The sequence below is a fragment of the Daucus carota genome, chromosome 8 (assembly GCF_001625215.2).
Source record: "Daucus carota subsp. sativus chromosome 8, DH1 v3.0, whole genome shotgun sequence".
Taxonomy (NCBI): domain Eukaryota; kingdom Viridiplantae; phylum Streptophyta; class Magnoliopsida; order Apiales; family Apiaceae; genus Daucus; species Daucus carota.
Window position 1 is genome coordinate 26,890,859 of NC_030388.2, and position 18,781 is coordinate 26,909,639.

The 18,781-nt window shown below is 38.9% G+C and overlaps 2 protein-coding genes across 5 annotated transcripts; one reads left to right on the forward strand and one right to left on the reverse strand.

The window, feature by feature from the left end:
• The first annotated feature begins 283 nt into the window (after positions 1-283).
• LOC108199275 (protein TIME FOR COFFEE) lies at positions 284-7,244 on the forward strand. The gene is made up of 13 exons (XM_017367025.2): positions 284-589; positions 675-1,115; positions 1,216-1,406; positions 1,503-1,764; positions 1,855-2,257; positions 2,345-2,405; positions 2,531-2,617; positions 2,696-2,981; positions 3,071-3,140; positions 3,260-3,326; positions 3,443-3,808; positions 4,061-6,557; positions 6,683-7,244. Exons 1-13 carry the CDS (start codon positions 490-492, stop codon positions 6,685-6,687), a joined length of 4,836 nt encoding a protein of 1,611 aa, XP_017222514.1. The 5' UTR covers positions 284-489; the 3' UTR covers positions 6,688-7,244.
• Positions 7,245-10,764: 3,520 nt separating this feature from the next.
• LOC108199265 (protein TIME FOR COFFEE) lies at positions 10,765-17,956 on the reverse strand. Of its 4 annotated transcripts, none has more exons than XM_017367012.2 (13): positions 17,599-17,956; positions 17,085-17,525; positions 16,797-16,984; positions 16,449-16,710; positions 15,957-16,353; positions 15,812-15,872; positions 15,611-15,697; positions 15,236-15,530; positions 15,077-15,146; positions 14,401-14,467; positions 13,942-14,301; positions 11,430-13,839; positions 10,765-11,297 (listed from the first exon to the last, which is right to left on the reverse strand). In XM_017367012.2, the coding sequence occupies exons 1-13, from the start codon at positions 17,696-17,698 to the stop codon at positions 11,293-11,295; spliced, it is 4,743 nt and encodes a 1,580-aa protein (XP_017222501.1). In that variant the 5' UTR covers positions 17,699-17,956; the 3' UTR covers positions 10,765-11,292. The 4 variants fall into 4 exon arrangements, with proteins under 4 accessions (XP_017222501.1, XP_063938899.1, XP_063938898.1 ...); XM_064082829.1 differs by having other exon boundaries at positions 10,765-11,325; positions 13,942-14,286; positions 17,599-17,938; XM_064082828.1 differs by having other exon boundaries at positions 10,765-11,325; positions 17,599-17,938.
• Positions 17,957-18,781: the final 825 nt, after the last annotated feature.

The following is an 18,781-nucleotide window of genomic DNA, read 5'->3' on the forward strand; positions in this document are numbered from 1 at the left end:
CTGTAGCTACTTCCAATTAAATAGTTTAACGCAAACAAGTATTTTATTTTATTATTTATTATTACATTATTTTATTATTGTTTGCACAAGAAGTGTAAAAAGCACCGATAAACACTGACCAGATCATGACGACATCCAACGGATCACGATCTGCCACGCTGGAACCCGTGAATCCTCGCCGTTCATTATAGTCCGAAATAGACGGCTTAGATTGACTCATCCACGCAATACGTTCGGTGGGAGTGAAAGAGCAATTTATAGAGAGAGAAGCTAAACAAACATCAAAACACTATCTCTTTATTTTTTCCAGAGAGACAGAGAGAGAGAGAGAGTTGAAAAATCCAATCTTTTTGTGCTCGAGTATTCAGATTCGCCGGAAAATACTCAACTTTCTCCATTTCCGGCGATTTCTAGCCGGCGTGTTCAGCTCAATTCACGAAATTGTTACTTGCGCTGATGAGATTTATTTACATATAGATCGAGAGAGTAATGGATAGGATTCGAGATGGTAGACGAGCTGCTGCTTCCAATATTCCGAACGGATTATCGCGACGGCGTCATCGAACTAGCTCTTTCAGAGATTCACCTGGTGATTATTTATATATGTCTAGCAGATCTGTGATTTTTGTGTTTTTGTATGTATGTGGCGTATTTATTTGGTGAATTTGTTGCAGAGGACGAAGCGGAGATGCATGAACCGGCGAGATTGCGAGAGAGAGGAGTGAAGAAAGATCGAGAGAGAGATCGAGATCGAGAGAGGGAGCGGTCGAGGAGTAGTAAAAGGAGAAGAGCTGATAGATTGATGAACGCCGCCGATGAGAGCTCTGAGGAAGACGAGAGTGTGAATGATGAAGAGGATGAAGATGATGACGTCTCCGCTAATTTCTCCAGGATGTTGCCGCCTCTGCCTACTCCGATCTTATCGCAGCCGTCGATTTCGAGTAATTATAATAATCATAACAATTCGCATAGTTATAGTCATAGTCATCATCAGAATCTGAACCGGAAGAGTTTGTTATCGGACGGTGGTAAGATGTATAAAGCGGCTGTTCCGGCGTGGAAAGCTGCCGCTGATGAAATGATTGGTGTCTCTGTTCCTAGGAAGGCCAGAACTGGTATGCTACTCAATTTTGAGTGATTTGACTTTTATGTGTGTTTTCCGATTGATTTGATGGATGTTTGTATGTATTGAATTGCTTTGATGTTTATTTGCAGCATCAACGAAGAGGTCGCATGATTGGGTTTCTAGTGGTGGTGGAGGAGGAGAGCAGATGAATCACCGGCAAGCTTCAAGTTCGCCGGTTAGAGGAGGAATTGCTATGTCAACGCAGTCTGGGGCGGTTGTGAGGGAGGCTGTTCCTTTGTCGCCTCCTTCGTCTTCAAATGTTTCGATTAAGAAGAAAATTGTTAGTAAATATTTTCATCGACTTCCTGTTGAGTTTTTGTTGTTTGGTTTGTCTTTGTGATTTTTTAGTTACTGTTATCTGTGTTTTCGTGTATAGAAATCTAGTGGAGGAATGAAGCCTAGACCACAACCAAGGTCTACGACAACTTCAAAGTCTTCGTCTTCCAATAATAATCCGGAGGAGCTGGAAATTGAGATTGCTGAGGTTTTGTATGGACTCATGACTCAATCTCAAGCTCCTCCAAAAAATGATTTATTGTCGAAGAATGAATTTAATAACAAATCTAGTAGTGAAGCTAAATCTCGAGCTTCTTCCCCAGTATCTAATTCTTCTTCAGCGGCTCCAATAACTGCTGTTGGTGAGTTGAGCTGTTAGTGAGCCAGTTTTCTTTTGTGTTCACTTTACAGATTGAGTGATCTAAATATGTTAGTTTTTGTTGAATCTGTAGCTCCGAAGAGGAAGAAGCCGCGACAATTGTTAGATAATAATTTTGTGGGTAGTTCAAGTACGCGAAGCAGTCCATCAATGAAGTTAGAAATTGATCAGACGGCAAGGTCTGAACTAAGTCCCCCTAATCTGGAAAGGAATTTTGGATCTGCAGCTGAGAATGGCGAATCTGCAAATTCAGGTAAATCTGGTGCGGAAAATAACCAACATCTATCAAAGTCTATGAAGCTGGAAGCGGGCACGTTGTGTGAATCGGCTTTAATGGAAGAAGCTGGGGAAAGCCGAGATGTGGTGTCAACAACCAAGGAAGAGGTTAATTCTATCAAGAAGGATGTACCTGTGGTTAAATTAAAAGATGATCCCAAGGAGATGATAGTGACATCGATGGCAACATCATCTAATGTGTAAGTGCTTTAAATGATTTTTCTTGTTTGATTTCTGTTTATTTCTTTTTCTGTTAATAATTTCTGTTTTAATGGATGAATTTTCAGGAAAACAGCAGCTCCAGCAATTGAGAAGAATAGGGAGGAAAAATATCAGATAGATCTGATGGTGGGTATAAAAAATGAAGATGTATTTTTTTGTTATTTTCTTTTTAATTATTACAATTAATTTCTATGTTGCTGATTTGGCTTCTGAATTATACAAGTTGCTAATTACATTATTAATTGATGTAGGCCCCACCTCCTCAATCAAGATCATCACCTGAAAGGGACAGAGCTGTTAATTTTATGGGTGATCAAAATATGATGGTTTTTGATATGGTAAGTTATTCTGCCTGTTGTCGGATATCCTCATCTCTGCCTTGATGTATAACCATGTAATGTATCATAATTTTTTAGGAAAAGAAAAAAGAGATGAGCAATGCTAAAGAAACTGATAAAGTGGGAAGTAGCAAGGAAGATATAGTGATTCATTCTGCTGAGAAAGTTGCAAAGACGGTAATTGAAGAAGTTGAATTCCAGAAATCATTTGTTAGCAAGGAGCGGAACATTGATCTCCAGTTAGATTTGGAAAAAACGGGTATGGACACTGTTAGCAACCCTCAAAATGATCATGTTGTGAAATCACAAGTACAGTTCTCTAAAGCTGCATTCAAAGAAGAGCAGCAAAATACGGACAAAAGTGGTAGGTTATCCTTTGGCTTTACTTCGCGAGGTTACTGAAACTGGTTTGTGACAAGTGTATAAATTTTTCTCCTGTGTCTCTTTTTACAGCTCAATCCATCTCTTTGCCTTTGCCTATGTCTGTTGCTAGCTGGCCTGGCGGAATTCGTCCTCCAATTGGGTATGTGTTGAAGATATATGCAATGCCTACTGCATTTCCATTTTTAGGGCACTATTAGGCTGATTTTAGTATGAGATACAATGTTCTTTCTGACTGAATTAATTGGCTTTGTTCTCCAGGTACATAGCACCACTACAAGGAGTTGTATCAGTTGAGGGGGGTACCATGCCTACAGCACCAGTTCAGGTACCTCAGTTTGAACTCACTACTCTCGAGCTAGTTAATCTTTTCAACAAGTCCTCCACATAGGCTTGTCCTTTTGTGATCAAAGTTTCTAATTGTAGCAAATTGAAAATGTGCAGCCTCTTTTCTCTCAACCACGGCCTAAGAGGTGTGCCACACATTGTCATATTGCAAGAAATATTCACTATTACCAGCAACTCATGAAGATGAATCCTTTCTGGCCAGCGCCTTCTGGCACTACTGCTTCTATGTTTGGAGCCAAATCCTCCAATCTCAATGTTATCCCCCCTACAGAACTACACGGTAACAGTTCTGGAAGGAGTCTGAACTCCATGCAAGACAAGGGTCATAGTCTTGCTATCTTCCCAGGGAGTGCTGTAAAAGAAAATTTTGCCCAACCTGCTAGCATTGCGGATGCTGGGCATGCGAAGCAACAAATTTTGCTTCAGCAAGCTATGCCTCCAGTACCTCCCACTAATATGATGGTATGTTACTGTTACTTTCCTTCCCTATTTTTCTACTTTTGAACTGCAGCTAATTATAAATCAATCATAACTCTATACATTTTTTTTCATACTGACAAAAATTATCAATAGTAAGAACCTATCAATCAAAATACAGAATATCATAGTCTCAAAAAGTAACATACCTTCATAGGAAATTATGAATCGGAATGCTATATATAATATCATTAGGGAAGATTGTAGTCTTGTACTAATATCTTTACTGAATTTCAGCATGGCCCTGCTTTTATATTCCCCTTCAATCAGCAACAGGCGGCTGTTGTAGCTACTTCTGGAAGGCCTGCTTCGGTAAAATCACCAACCACCACAGGGGGTCTACCTTCTACTGGTGCGCCAAACTCAGCTACTGTGGCTGCCTCGGCACCGACACCTGCAAGTGCACTAGGCTTTAACTACCCAAATATGGCTGCGAATGAAACCCAGTACTTGGTGTTACAGAACAGTCCATACCCATTCCCAATTCCAGCTGTTGGGGCACCACCAAATTTTAGAGGCCATGCTCAGCCAATGCCAATGTTCAATGGATCTTTTTATCCTTCTCAGATGATACATCCGTTGCAACTCCAGCAACAGCAAGTACCAACAACTCAGCAACAACAGCAAATCCAACAGACTCATCAGAACACAGGTGGCGGCTCCATGTCTTCACAGAAGCATTTGCAGTCCCAACAGCACCGTCCGCAAGGCATTGCGATCAATGGTGGTGAAACTGGAAATGGAGTCTTGCAGAACTTTGCTGCCCCTAAAAGTCGTTCCTCTCAGCAATCACAGCAGCATCATAATCAGCATTTACCCCCTTCACAAGCAAGGCAGCATGAAAGTGACGTAGGCGGTGAAGACAGCCCATCAACTGCTGATAGTCGAGGATCTCGCGCACCAGTGAATGTGTACAATCAAAACTTTTCCATGCCCATTCATCCCCAGAATTTTGCTTTGATGAACTCATCTGCTGCTTCAGCTGGTGCTACGGTTGGCAGTGGTGGGAATCAAAGTGAGAAGAAGCAAACACAACATCTTCAGGGTTTCAAATCAGGTGTTGAATCCCTTTCATCTCAAGCATATGCTATGTCATTTGGTCCCATGATTGGTTCCACTTCGGCTTCTGGAATTGACTTGTCTTCCATGTCACAAAATCATGCCATCCTTCAGAGCTTACCAGAGGCTACTACAAGGCACAGCTATCATCAGATTATGCAGGCAGCAGCAACTGCCCAAGCTGTTCAGCAAAAGAAGAATACTAGATTGTCAGAAGATGGTAAAATTGGCGGTGCTGTTGCATCCAGTGCAGATGAAGAGAGGAAGGTGCTAACGGGCAAGGGTCCAGCTTCTAGTGGAGTACAGTCCATTAGTTTCTCTAGACCAGACTTTGTTGATGCATCTGAATCTGCAACCCCTAAAGATAGTGCTTCCAACAGCATGGCTCGAATGCTGAACCTTGCACCTGGTGCTGCTCGAATGCCTAATGTTATGAATTTGGTTGGCCCTTCCAATTCTCAGTTGCATGCTCAGTTGCAACACCAACAACACCAACAGTTGATTCAGATGCACAACCAGCAGCAACATCAACAGCAGCAACAACTAGCAGCTAACATGACAGCTCGTAGCAAGACACCATCAAGTAATGGAATTGCGTCGTCGGAGCACTTAACTTCATCATCAGTAGCTTCCAAGTTTCCAAATTCAATATCCGGCTTTCCACCAAATTTTGTTCAAAGCAGCAATAACAGTAGTCCGACCCAATCTTCGCAATGGAAAAATTCTAACAGAACTCCCACCTCCCAAGTTCAATCATCACTGGTCTCATCAACGTCATCCCCCAAAAATCATCAACAGCAGCAGACAAGAACCCTTCAAAACCACACTCAAATATCCTTTGGGACAAATCAGAAACCATCAGCATCTCCAGGGCAACAGCATCCTAATAGCAGCCAGTCCCCATCCCCACCAGTCGTAGTCGGATCTCCTACCCATTCTTCCCTTTCTAAAGGTGCTAACTCTAGCCCAAGAATAAATACTGCTTCGGCAAACAAGACTGGTCAAGCATCTACATTGTCTTCTCAGCAGACAAAGAATTCGACATCTGTTCCGAGCCAAAAGGCCTCTCCGGCGGGTGGGAGAAATGTTCCATCAGTTCTTGGGAACCCTCACAGTGCTTCTCTGAGTGCTACAACTAAAACACAAATTCAGATGCAGCAGCTGCAACAACAACAGCGACAGCAACAACAGTTTCAGCAGCAGTTATCAAAGCAAACACTGCAGCAGGCAATGTTTTTTTCAAATCCTTATTTTCAAGGCCAACCACCGAATTCTGCTAGTTCTAATACTTCAGCTGCCAGTGGTTATAATCTTCAAAGGAGGCAGCCTGAGCAACCACAGCACTCTCAGCAATCTCAAGGATCCTCTCCAAGTTCTTCCGGGATGTTGTCTATGGGTCCTCCACCAACACAATCTAGTACCAGCACAACTGATCCTGCAAAAGCCGCTGCTGCGGCTGCGGCCGTGGCAGCAGCCACGGCAGCTGCTAGCAGTATGAAAGGAGGTGGTTTTTCCTCGCAGGGTATTCTCCATTCTCCCCAGTTTGGGGTACAGTCATCAGGAAATTCTCATCAGTCACTGCCGGTTGGATTCTCCTATGGTCACAACGTACCAGCTGCGGTCCAAGTGAAGCCAGCAGAGCCAAAACAGCCAACTGAGCAGAAACAACCAGCTGGTGAGTAGTCTTCTCTTCATGAGTATATATAATAAAATCCCCCTTGATACAAATATCTCGAAAGATTAGAATAGATTGTGTAAATACTTTATCCAGGAAATAATAATTTGTATACATGCTGGCAGCCTGACAAGGAATAAAAGAAGATACCGCATTGTCGGAGCTTAGACTGTTCTTTGAAGGGAATGGATTGCCCTTTTGAACTGGCGACCCACAATTTTGAGGAAGTTGAGTGAAGGAGAAGATCTGCAGGGGCTGGACATAAATTATAGCCTGTTATGTGCCCTTGTGTGCGTAAGATCTTCTTTAATCTGCTAAGTTTGATCACACATTAATCGATAGTGATGAAGTAAAGTAGCAGGGGAAGACCCAGAGCAGCGATATGCATGGCAGATAATTTAACCAAGCTGAGTGGCAGAATTGATGAAGAAGTTCTGTTCCATTCATCCCTACTCTGCAAATTATACCTCTGGAGTAACTGTTATAACCATGAAAATAGAAGAACGTTTAGATTTGGCACATATATATGTAATGGAGGGCTGTCCATGTATATATATGTCTGGCACATATGATAGTTAACCCCCTCTCAAATTTTTTAATTTAATGGGTCCCCTTGTCTCTTTGTTTGAATATTTGTGATTTGTGATGATAATCTTGGAGAAAAATGAGTTGTTTCTTTTGCCAGTATCTAATGTGTGTTGCGGGCAATGCTTTAATTATGCTTATGTTTGTTTATGAGGGTTAGTTAGCAGAAAATGACCTTACTTATTTTAGGTGTGGTCTGGTGTTGCCGGCGAACAGAGAGAGAGAGATATAAAGGAAAAACGAGTGTCAAACAATGACACTTGACAGAAACAGTGCCGTGTCTTTAAGTTATGAAGGTGAAATTTAGAAATGGGATCAGATGAGTTGATAGATATCTTTAAAAATTAATGTCTGGTTTTTTTACGATATTTTTAAAATAATAACAAAAAAGAGGAATTTTAAATATATTTGTTTTAGAAAAATAGATATTTTTTAAATATAAAAAGTTTCTTTACTTTCTTGGGAGGAAAAGTGTATGGATTATAAATATTAAAAGATCGTTTGCCGTAATTTAAAAGAAGTGTTTATTATTTACGAATGAAAGATTAATTATAAGTGAGAAGTAAATTTTATTATATGTATCTGAATAGTTGTTCCTGTTTATAGTGTATAGGATATAAAACCTTTATCCTAGTCCTCTATATATCTGTAAAATCAAATTTTAAAATTAAAATCAGTCATTAAAGAAAATTAAAAGTTTCAACTTCTCATATTTTAATTTATAAATGGAAAAGAGATGGTTGGAGGGACAAAGGGGGGGGGGGAGGAGCTTTCAATTGCAGTACAGCTATATGGGTCCTTTTTTGTTTGCTCACAAAGTGAAGGGCCCATCTCTTTATATTATTATTATATATGGTAGTATATAACTTTCAATACAACATATATAAAGAAATAAAGTATCTTTGATGTGTATAAAGATATCCTACCATATAATATTATATGATTGTGTGTGCAACATATAAGAAAAAGTTAGATGTGCAGCTGTTAGTTGACCAAGTAGCAAGGGGGATTTGTTGAGGTGGAAATGACTTTGAGCGCTCTATTATTTGGCTGTATTTTAGACGTGGCTTATGTCTATATCATAGATTTCACTTCACTTTATCTTTGTTGCCACTAATTTTATCCAATGAGTATGGGTCAGCATGTAATATATTGTTAATCATTTTATTTGACATTATCACAAGCTTACCTTATGTGGGACCTCTTCCTCGTTGTGGACCCCTCCTGTAGGGGCCGGGGCATGTCGGCATGTGGGTTTTTTTTGAGCTGAGAGATTGTTGGTGAGAAATATAAATCCATCCTCGGAACGTGTTTGTTTGAGTAATTATGTCCACGAGTTTGAATTAATTTCGATTTTTAATTAAAAGTTGGAATGATATATATTTTTTGATCTTTTTTTTTAAATTATAAATACAAGATTGATATATTCTTTTTTCATATAAATTAAGATATATGAAACATGTCGGGCTCCTCAAAATCGCCGAAAATCGGCCACTCCTTTTTCTTGCTGTCGTAAGGGGCTTCATCATTTTTTCACTATAAAGTGCCAAATCAGTTATTTTTTTTATTTTGTTTTTATTTTTTTATAATGCTCCTCTCGTGTAAGAATATCTATCTTACAAAATTGTATTATTTGTTTGATAAAATCTTTTTTGAATGAGTTTTGTTCCCAATTTATTAGGGTTTTGGTTATTCTCTTCTGCTTGGTGTTTTTTTTGTTGTTTTGATGGATTCAATGTACAAGATGTTAGATTCACCGGATTTTCAAGTATTTGATTCAATGATAAAATTTTATATGAGATTGCGATTACGATTTATGGCTCAAATCTAACTGTGATGAAACCAATACAGGTTAGTATATCAACTTCAACAAATTGTTTGATTGTGTCTCCATAAAGATTAGATTGTTTGTTTGATATGATTCATTTTATGTTTGTTCGACTCAATTGTTTTTCAGATGCCGTATGAATTTTCATTATAAAATTATTTAAAAGAACTTTTTTTATTTTATATTTGTAAAGATAATACTCTTTTGTTAATACTATATAAATTTTATGTTATACTATTTTATTATATCTTGCATTTGTATGCTAGCTTTATAATTTTTTAAAGTATTCAAATTAGTGGAATATAAAAATTACTCCCTCCATCCCTCGGAATTGTATACATATGGATTGGATACGGAGATTAAGAAAAGTGTATAAAGTAATGTAAAGTAAGAAGAAAGAGAAAGAAACGTGGGTAAAGTAGTGGGACCCATCAATATATAATTGATAGATTTGGAAAAGTAGTTGAAAGTAGTGGGTGGGTGGGGTTTTTATATTACGAGTATAAAACTGGACTATTTTGGGAAAGTTTTGAAATGTATAGAATTGAGTGGGACATCCAAAAAAGGAAAGTGTATAGAATTAAATGGGACGGAGGGAGTACAATATTTAGTTAATTATGTAAATTAAATTATGTTACTAAAGATGAAAATATTTGAAATTATAAATTTGATACATTATAACAATATATATATAAACAAACATTTATACTATATAATGTATATAATACACATCATTAATATATATATTCAAAATTATTATATTACATGAAATAAATAAATACTTATTCTGAAACTAACTAAATAAATACTTCTTTCGTTCCTTTAAATTGATTAAATTTTGACTGGACTATATATATATATTATATAATTGAAAAATTGTTTAAAAATTATTTTATTATATAATACATACAATCTATTTTAAAATATAATTTTCAGTCTTTTAAAATAATTAAAAAATTGACCGTATTAAAAATAATTATTAGACAACTAAAAGGTGACGGACGAGCAGACCCTCTCCTTCACTTAGAAGTTATGTACACATGTGAAGATCATGGTATAAAGAGATGGACCATCTTCTCTTTGTTAGAGCATCTCCAACGGTGCTCCTAAATCATTCTCTAAACAATAATATAAAATGTGACTCCTAGTAAGTTAATACACCGGAAAATGTGAGAACTGCAATGCTACTCTTTATATTTGGCTCCTTATTCACATTTCATATTTATTTTATATAAATGAGAGGAAAAAGTTAACTAAAAGAAAGAGAAGATTGAAGGAAAAATAATATAATATTGAGTTAGGAGCTACTAGATGCTCTTTAAAAGAAAGGAGAGAGAGTAGGCTCCTAAATTTTTAAAAAGCATCTAGCAGCCCATTGGAGCACTAAATTTTAACTTGTTCCTAAATTTTAGACTTAGGAGCTTGTTTAGAGAGCCCCTTGGAGTTGCTCTTAGCAAACAAAAAGCCCACATGTAGCTGTAATGCGTATGAAAGCTCCTTTCCCTCTTGTCTCTCCAACACTTTAAAGTCGTCGATTTATCTCTATCAACTTATAACCCATCCAAGATGCTATCTCACCTTCACAGCTCGAAGACACGGCTCTGTTTCTGTCATAGTGTCATTGTTTGCTACTTGTTTAAAAATGAAAAAAATTATTTCCCTGTTTAAAGAAACAAGGTTTTTTTCTCCTAACCAACCCTCGTTTACATAAATTAGCATTATCCAAGCATTGCCTCATCAATACACATGATATATTGATGAAGATGCCATTTCTCTACACCGAATCAACCAAGAGACAAGGAGAACCATTAAATTAAAAAAATATAGAGGGGTTTACTATCATATGTGCCAGACATATATACATGGACTGCCCTCCATTACACATATATATATGCCAAATCTAAACTTTTTTTCTATTTTCATGGTAATAAACATTACGCCAGAAGTATATAAACAGAACATTGCACAAAATCGAGATGGAAGGAAGAAGACTTCTTCATCAACTCTGCAGCTTCCTTTAAAAAATGCCATGCCTCTAGCATTCCTCTCTAATCGTGAATCGCTACCCAGTTAACTTACTTAGTCACGATCAATTAGTACCATTAATGCATGATCAACATTGTCAGACTAAAGAAGAGCTTATGCACAAAAGGGCACATACTCAACAAACTATAATTCATGTCTAGCCCAAATCCACATGCAGTTCATTCCTCCCACTCAACTTCCCCAAAATTGTGGGTTGCTACTTCAAAAAGGGCACCCCGTCTTCACGGACGGTCAGTCTAAGCTTCAAGGATTCAGTGTATCTTCAATTATTTCTTGTCAGGCTGCCAACATGTATACGAATATCAATTCCTGGTAAAGAAATTGTAGTATCTTCTTCATATATTTACATTCGTGGTGGTTGGGGGGGGGGGGGGGGGGGGGGGTGTTTATTACATATAGAGAAAATTACTCACCGGCTGGTTGCTTTTGCTCAGCTGGCTGTTTCTGCTCCGCTTTTACTTGGACCGCAGCTGGCACGCTGTGACCATGGGAAAATCCAACAGGCAACGACTGTACACCAAACTGGGCAGAATGGAGAATTCCTTGCGAGGGGAAGCCACCTCCTTTTATATTGCTAGCAGCTGCTGCCACAGCTGCAGCTGCAGCTGCCGCTTTTGCAGGATCAGTTGTGCTGGTATTAGATTGTGTGGCTGGAGGACACATAAACATTCCAGGAGAACTTGGAGAGGACCCTTGAGGTTGCTGCGACGGTTGCTCAGAGTGCCTTCTTTGAAGATTATACCCAGTAGCAGCTGAAGTATTAGAACTAGCAGAATTAGGTGGTTGCCCTTGAAAATAAGGATTCGAAAAAACTAGTGCCTGCTGCAGTGTTTGCTTTGATAATTGCTGTTGAAACTGTTGTCGCTGTTGTTGTTGCAGCTGCTGCATCTGAATTTGGGTTTTAGTTGTACCACTCAGAGGTGCACTGTGAGGGTTTCCAAGAACTGAGGGAACATTCCTTCCACCTGCCGGAGAAGACTTTTGGCCCGGAGCAGATGGTGAATTCTTGGCCTGTTGCGATGACAATGTAGATGCTTGGCCAGTCTTGTTTGTGGAAGTAGTATTTGTCCTGGGGCTAGAGCTAGCACCTTTAGAGAGGGAAGAATGAGTAGGAGATCCTACTGCAACAGGAGGGGATGGAGACTGACTGCAATTAGGATGCTGCTGCATCTGAGATGCTGATGATTTCTGATTTGTCCCGAAGGATATCTGAGTGTGGTTTTGTAAAGTTCTTGACTGCTGCTGTTGACTTTTGGGGGATGATGTTGATGAGACCAGTGATGACTGAACTGAGGTGGGAGTTCTGTTAGAGTTTTTCCATTGTGAAGATTGTGTTGGGCAATTGTTATTGCTGCTCTGAACAAAATTTGGTGGGAAGCCAGATATTGAATTTGGAAACTTCGCAGATGCTGATGATGAAGTTAAGTGCTCGGAGGATGAAATCCCATTACTTGTTGGTGTCTTACTACGAGCTGTCACATTAGCTGCTAGTTGTTGCTGTTGCTGCTGAGTGTGCATCTGGAACAACTGTTGCTGATGTTGCAACTGAGCATGTAACTGAGAATTATTCATTACATTAGGCATGCGAGTAGCACCAGGTGCAAGGTTCAGCATTCGAGCTATGCTGTTAGAAGCACTATCTTTTGGAGTTGCAGACTCGGATGCCTCATTAAAGTCTGATCTAGAGAAACTAATGGACTGTCCACCACTAGAAGCTGGACCCTTCCTGGTTATAACCTTCCTCTCTTCATCTACATTGGATGAAGCAGAACCCCCAATTTTACCATCATCTGATATTCTAGAATTTTTCTTTTGCTGAACAGATTGGGCAGTTGCTGCGGCCTGCATCATCTGATGATAGCTTTGCCTTGTAGACTCTGGTAAGCTTTGAAGGATGGCATGATTATGGGACATGGAAGACAGGTCAATTCCAGAAGCAGAAGTGGAACCAATCATGGGACCAAATGACATAGCAAACGCTTGAGATGGAAGGGACTCAACTCCTGATTTGAACCCTGGATGTTGTTGGTGTGTTTGCTTCTTATCATTCTGATTTCCACCACTGCCACCGGGATTACCAGCTGAAGCAGCAGATGAGCTCATCAAAGCAAAATTATGAGGATGAATGGGCATGGCAAAGTTCTGATTGTATACATTCACGGGAGCCCGAGATCCTCGACTATCAGCAGTTGATGGGCTGTCTTCACCAGCCACCTCACTTTCAAGCTGCCTTGCTTGTGACGGGGGTATATGCTGATTATGATGTTGTTGTGGATGTTGAGATGAACGACTTTTGGGGGCAGCAAAGTTCTGCAAGACTCCATTTCCGGTTCCGCCACCATTGATAGGAATGCCTTGTGGACGGTGCTGTTGGGACTGCAAATGCTTCTGTGATGACGTGGAGCCACCACTTGTGTTCTGATGAGTTTGTTGGATTTGTTGTTGCTGAGAAGTTGGTGCTTGCTGTTGCTGGAGTTGCAACGGATGGATCATTTGAGAAGGATAAAAAGATCCATTGAACATTGGCATTGCCTGAGTATGGCCTCTAAAATTTGGTGGTGCCCCTACGGCTGGAATCGGGAATGGGTATGGACTGTTTTGTAACACCAAGTACTGTGTTTCATTTCCAGACATATTCGGGTAGTTGAAACCCAGTGCACTTGCAGGTGCTGGTGCTGAGGCAGTCACGGTAGCTGAATTTGGTGCACCGGTAGAAGGTAGGCTTCCTGTGGTAGCTGGAGATTTTGCAGATGCAGGCCTGCCTGAAGTAGCTACCACAGCCGCCTGTTGCTGGTTGAAAGGGAATATGAAAGCAGGTCCATGCTGAGAATCAGGAAACATTTCAGTACAATACGACAATAATTTAATAGCTACAGTTCAATAGAAGCAATAGCAAAATAGGGAAGAAAAGTACCAGTAACATACCATCATATTATTGGGAGGTGGAGGCATAGCTTGGTGAAGTAAAATCTGTTGTTTTCCATGTCCAGCATCTGCAACACCAGAAGGTTGGACAAAATTTTCTTTTCCAGCATTGCCTGGGAAGATGGCAAGACTATGCCCCTTGTCTTGCACGGAGTTGAGATTCCTTCCGGAACTGTTACCATGTAGCTCTGTAGGGGGCATAACATTCACATTGGAGGGTTTCCCTCCAAACATAGAAGCAGTGCCAGAAGGTGCTGGCCAGAAAGGATTCATCTTCATGAGTTGTTGATAATAGTGAATATTTCTCGCAATATGACAATGTGTGGCACACCTCTTTGGCCGTGGCTGACAGAAAAGAGGCTGTAAATGTTCAATTTGATACATTTAGAAAATTTGATCACGGAAGGGCAACCCATCTGGAGGACTTGTAAAAAAAGATGAAGGTTAAAGTCAGGTTACCTGAACTGTTGCTGAAGGCATGTTACCCCCCTCAACTGATACAACTCCTTGTAGTGGTGCCATGTACCTGGACGACACAGAATTTAATAAAGACTAATGGTTGTAGTTGGCAAAAAACCCAAATGACAACTTGACACTAGGTGTCCAGATCTAATATTGGGTCTCATTTCATTTTTGCTTGTCAGCGACTAATACATAAATATTCTAATCTACATCTTCTGCCTTCTGGTAAAGCTGATATCTAACCTGTTTCATCAACTCCTACAAAAATTTGACTACTTGGTACAAAATCAAGTTTTATTATTCGTAAGTACAATAATTTTATATTGAAAATTATTATATGTTTTCAAAAATATATGTAACTTTGAAAATATCAAAAATAAGAAAAAAAAACTAAATATTACATTTATGAAAAGACAACTTTAGTTTTTTTATATATTAGTACATATAATAAGTCAAAAAAACGTAACTACTATTTTCAGAATTGAACTTATAAATCTTTTTTTAAAAAAAAACAACCTATAAATCTATTTTAATCCATAAACAATTACTTCTTTTTACAAGAATAATTGCCTAACAATAAAATATTAAAAAAAATGATTTCAAGCTAAAACTAGCCTAATAGTGAACATATAATGGATGTGCAGCAGGCATTGCATATATCTTCAACACATACCCCATTGGAGGAGGAATTCCACCAGGCCAACTAGACACAGGCATGGGTAGAGGCAAAGAGATGGATTGAACTGCGAAAGAAAGAGGGGATAAAATTTATTCACTTATCGAACGACCAGTTTGACTTAAACTTGAGAAATAAAACCAAAGGATAACCTACCACTTTTGTCCGTGTTTTGTTGCTCTTGCTCTTCTTTAAATGTGGCCTTAGAGTATTGCACTTGTGATTTCGCAGCAAGATCATTTTGAGTATTGTTTACAGTATCAATACCCGGCTTTTCCAAATCAAAGCTGAGATCAATGTTCCTCTCCTTGCTAACAAATGATTTTGGGAATTCAGTTTCTTCGATTACTGTCTTTTTTGCACCTTTTTCATCAGATTGGATCACTGTCTCTTCCTTGCTAATTCTCACTTTGTCAGTTTCTTTAGATTTACTTATCTCTCCCTTCTTTTCCTGAAAGGAATAATAAAACATTACATGGATAAAATTTATAAAGGAGATGAGAATATCCTACAACATGTATATTAGCTTACCATATCAAAAACCATCCTATTTGGTTCACCCATAAAAGTAACAGTTCTGTCCCTTTCAGGTGATGATCTTAATTGAGGAGGTGGAGCCTACATCAATCAGTAACATAATTAGGCAACTTGTAAAAATTAGAAGGCCAAATCAGCTACAAAGAAAATGATAATAATAATTTAAAAAAAACATTTTGAATCTTCTATACTCACCATTAGATCTATATTTAATTTATCCTCCCGTTTCTTCTCAATTGTTGGAGCTGTTGTTTTCCTGAAAATTAAACCATCAAAAAGAATTAGTAACATAAAAATAACTAGACAGAATATCAAACAAAAGAAATCATTAGGCACTTACACATTAGTTGATGTCGCCATCGATGTCACCATCATCTCCTTGGGAACATCTTTCAACTTAACCACGGATGAATCCTTCTTGATAGAATTTACCTCTTCCTTGGTTGTTGACACCGCATCACGGCTTTCCCCGGCATCTTCCATCAAAACCACCTTCGATTCAGACAACGTGCTAGCTTCCAGCTTCATAGATTTTGAAGCTTCAGCACCAGATTTACCTGAATTTGCAGATTCGCCGTTCTCAGCTACAGATCCGGGATTTCTTTCCAGATTCGGAGGACAAAGTTCAGACCTCGGCATCTGATCAATTTCTACCTTCATTGCTGGACAGCTCCGTGTGCCGGAAAGACCCACTAAATTATTATCTACCAATTGTCGTGGCTTCTTCCTCTTCGGAGCTGAAAAATAATAAAAAGTGACACATAACGTATTTAAATCACTCAATCCTTAAAGTGTATATATAAAGGAGCTGCCCCCAAATAGCTCAACTCACCAGCAGTGGTCACCGGAGCTGCTGAAGAAGAATTAGAAACCGGAGAAGAGGCTCTAGATTTAGCTTCACTGCTAGATATGTTGTTAAATTCATTCTTGGACGATAAATCAGTTTTCGAAGGAGCTTGAGATTGAGTCATGAGTCCATACAAAACCTCAGCAATCTCAATTTCCAGCTCCTCCGGATTATTATTTGAAGACGAAGACTTTGAAGTTGTGGTGGACCGTGGCTGTGGTCTGGGCTTTACTCCACCACTAGGCTTCTATACAGATAAAAAAAAATCAGTAAATTAAAATATAACAAAAACAAATCAAATATCACAAATTTTCCAAAAAAATCATCACTAACAATTTTCTTCTTAATTGAAACATTAGAAGATGAAGGAGGCGACAAAGGAGCAGCCTCCCTCAAAACCGCCCCAGACTGCGTTGACATAGCAATTCCTCCTCTAACCGGTGAACTTGAAGCTTGCCGGTGATTCATCTGCTCTCCTCCACCACCACTAGAAACCCAATCATGCGACCTCTTCGTTGATGCTGCAAACAAACAGCAAAGCAATTCAATACATACAAACATCCATCAAATCAATTGGAAAACACACAAAAAAGTCAAATCCCTCAGAATTGAGTAGCATACCAGTTCTGGCCTTCCTCGGAACAGAGACACCAATCATTTCATCAGCGGCAGCTTTCCACGCCGGAACAGCCGCTTTATACATCTTACCACCGTCCGATAACAAACTCTTCCGGTTCAGATTCTGATGATGACTATGACTATAACTATGCGAATTGTTATGATTATTATAATTACTCGAAATCGACGGCTGCGATAAGATCGGAGTAGGCAGAGGCGGTAACATCCTGGAGAAATTAGCGGACACATCATCATCTTCATCCTCTTCATCATTTACACTCTCGTCTTCCTCCGAGCTCTCATCGGCGGCGTTCATCAATCTGTCAGCTCTTCTCCGCTTACTACTCCTCGACCGCTCCCTCTCTCGATCTCGATCTCTCTCTCGATCTTTCTTCACTCCTCTCTCCCTCAATCTCGCTGGTTCATGCATCTCCGTTTCGTCCTCTGCACCAAAATCACCACATCAATACAATATAAAAACACAAAATCATAAAATCACAGATCTGTTTATAATTACCAGGTGAATCTCTAAAAGAGCTAGTTCGATGACGCCGTCGCGATAATCCGTTAAGAATATTCGAAGCAGCAGCTCGTCTCCCATCTCTAATCCTATCCATTACTCTCTCGATCTATATACAAATATATATCATCAGAGTAAGTAATAATTTCGTGAATTGAGCTGAACTCGCCGGCCGGAAATGAAGAAACGGAGTATTTTCCGGCGAATCTGAATACTGGAGCACAAAAAGATGAGATTTTTCAAGTTTCTCTCTCTAGGAAAAGGAGAGAGGATAGTGTGTTGTTTCGATGTTTTGTTAGTTTCTCTCACTAGAACTTCTCTCCTCGTTTTTCTGCTTCTCTTGAATTTTATCATCTCTCTGCTATTTCACTCCCACCGAAATGAATTGCGTGGGTGAGTCAATCTTAGCCGCTTGTTTCGGACTGCCATCAACGGTCACGATTTTCCAAGGTCCACCGTGGCAGATCTCATCCGTTGGATAGCGTCATGATCTGGTCAGTGTTTATCGCTCCTTCTACACTTCTTGTGCAAGTAATAAAATTTATAGTATATTAATTAATAAATAAATAAAGAAGATACTCATAGTAGTTGTTTAAGTTTGATTATTTAATTGGGATTAGCTTGCTATAACAAAGTGGTATGATTATGAATTATGAATATTATAATCAGCCACCCTATATGAATATTTTATTAATGTTTTTAACTGTATATAATATGCTAAAAGCACTTTCTATTCAAATCAACCCGGCCTACCTTTTAAATGTTTTCCACCGGCTATTGCCGGTCACGCGGCTAGACCTCGGAAAAAGCAATATCACGATAAGGAAACTAATTAATTATTGAATTATTGTACATTTCATGATATAAGAATTCAAATATTATTATTCAATACAAAACCGTATGGAGTAATATACTGTACTATCAGTTAAAATAATGTGAATATAATATTACAACTTGGCATGCGCAATTTCTTTTCAAATGAAAAATATGTTTGAGGTACGGACTACTCTAGTGTTGCTATTGTCAAATCATGCCATATATAATATTTTTTTTATATATAATTATAAATAATGTATGTACAATAATACTCATAATTAGTATTATAATAATAAAATTAATAAGACAAGGAGTAGAGGATAAATGACGTGGAGAACTGTAAATCAGATTTTAACACTGCCAA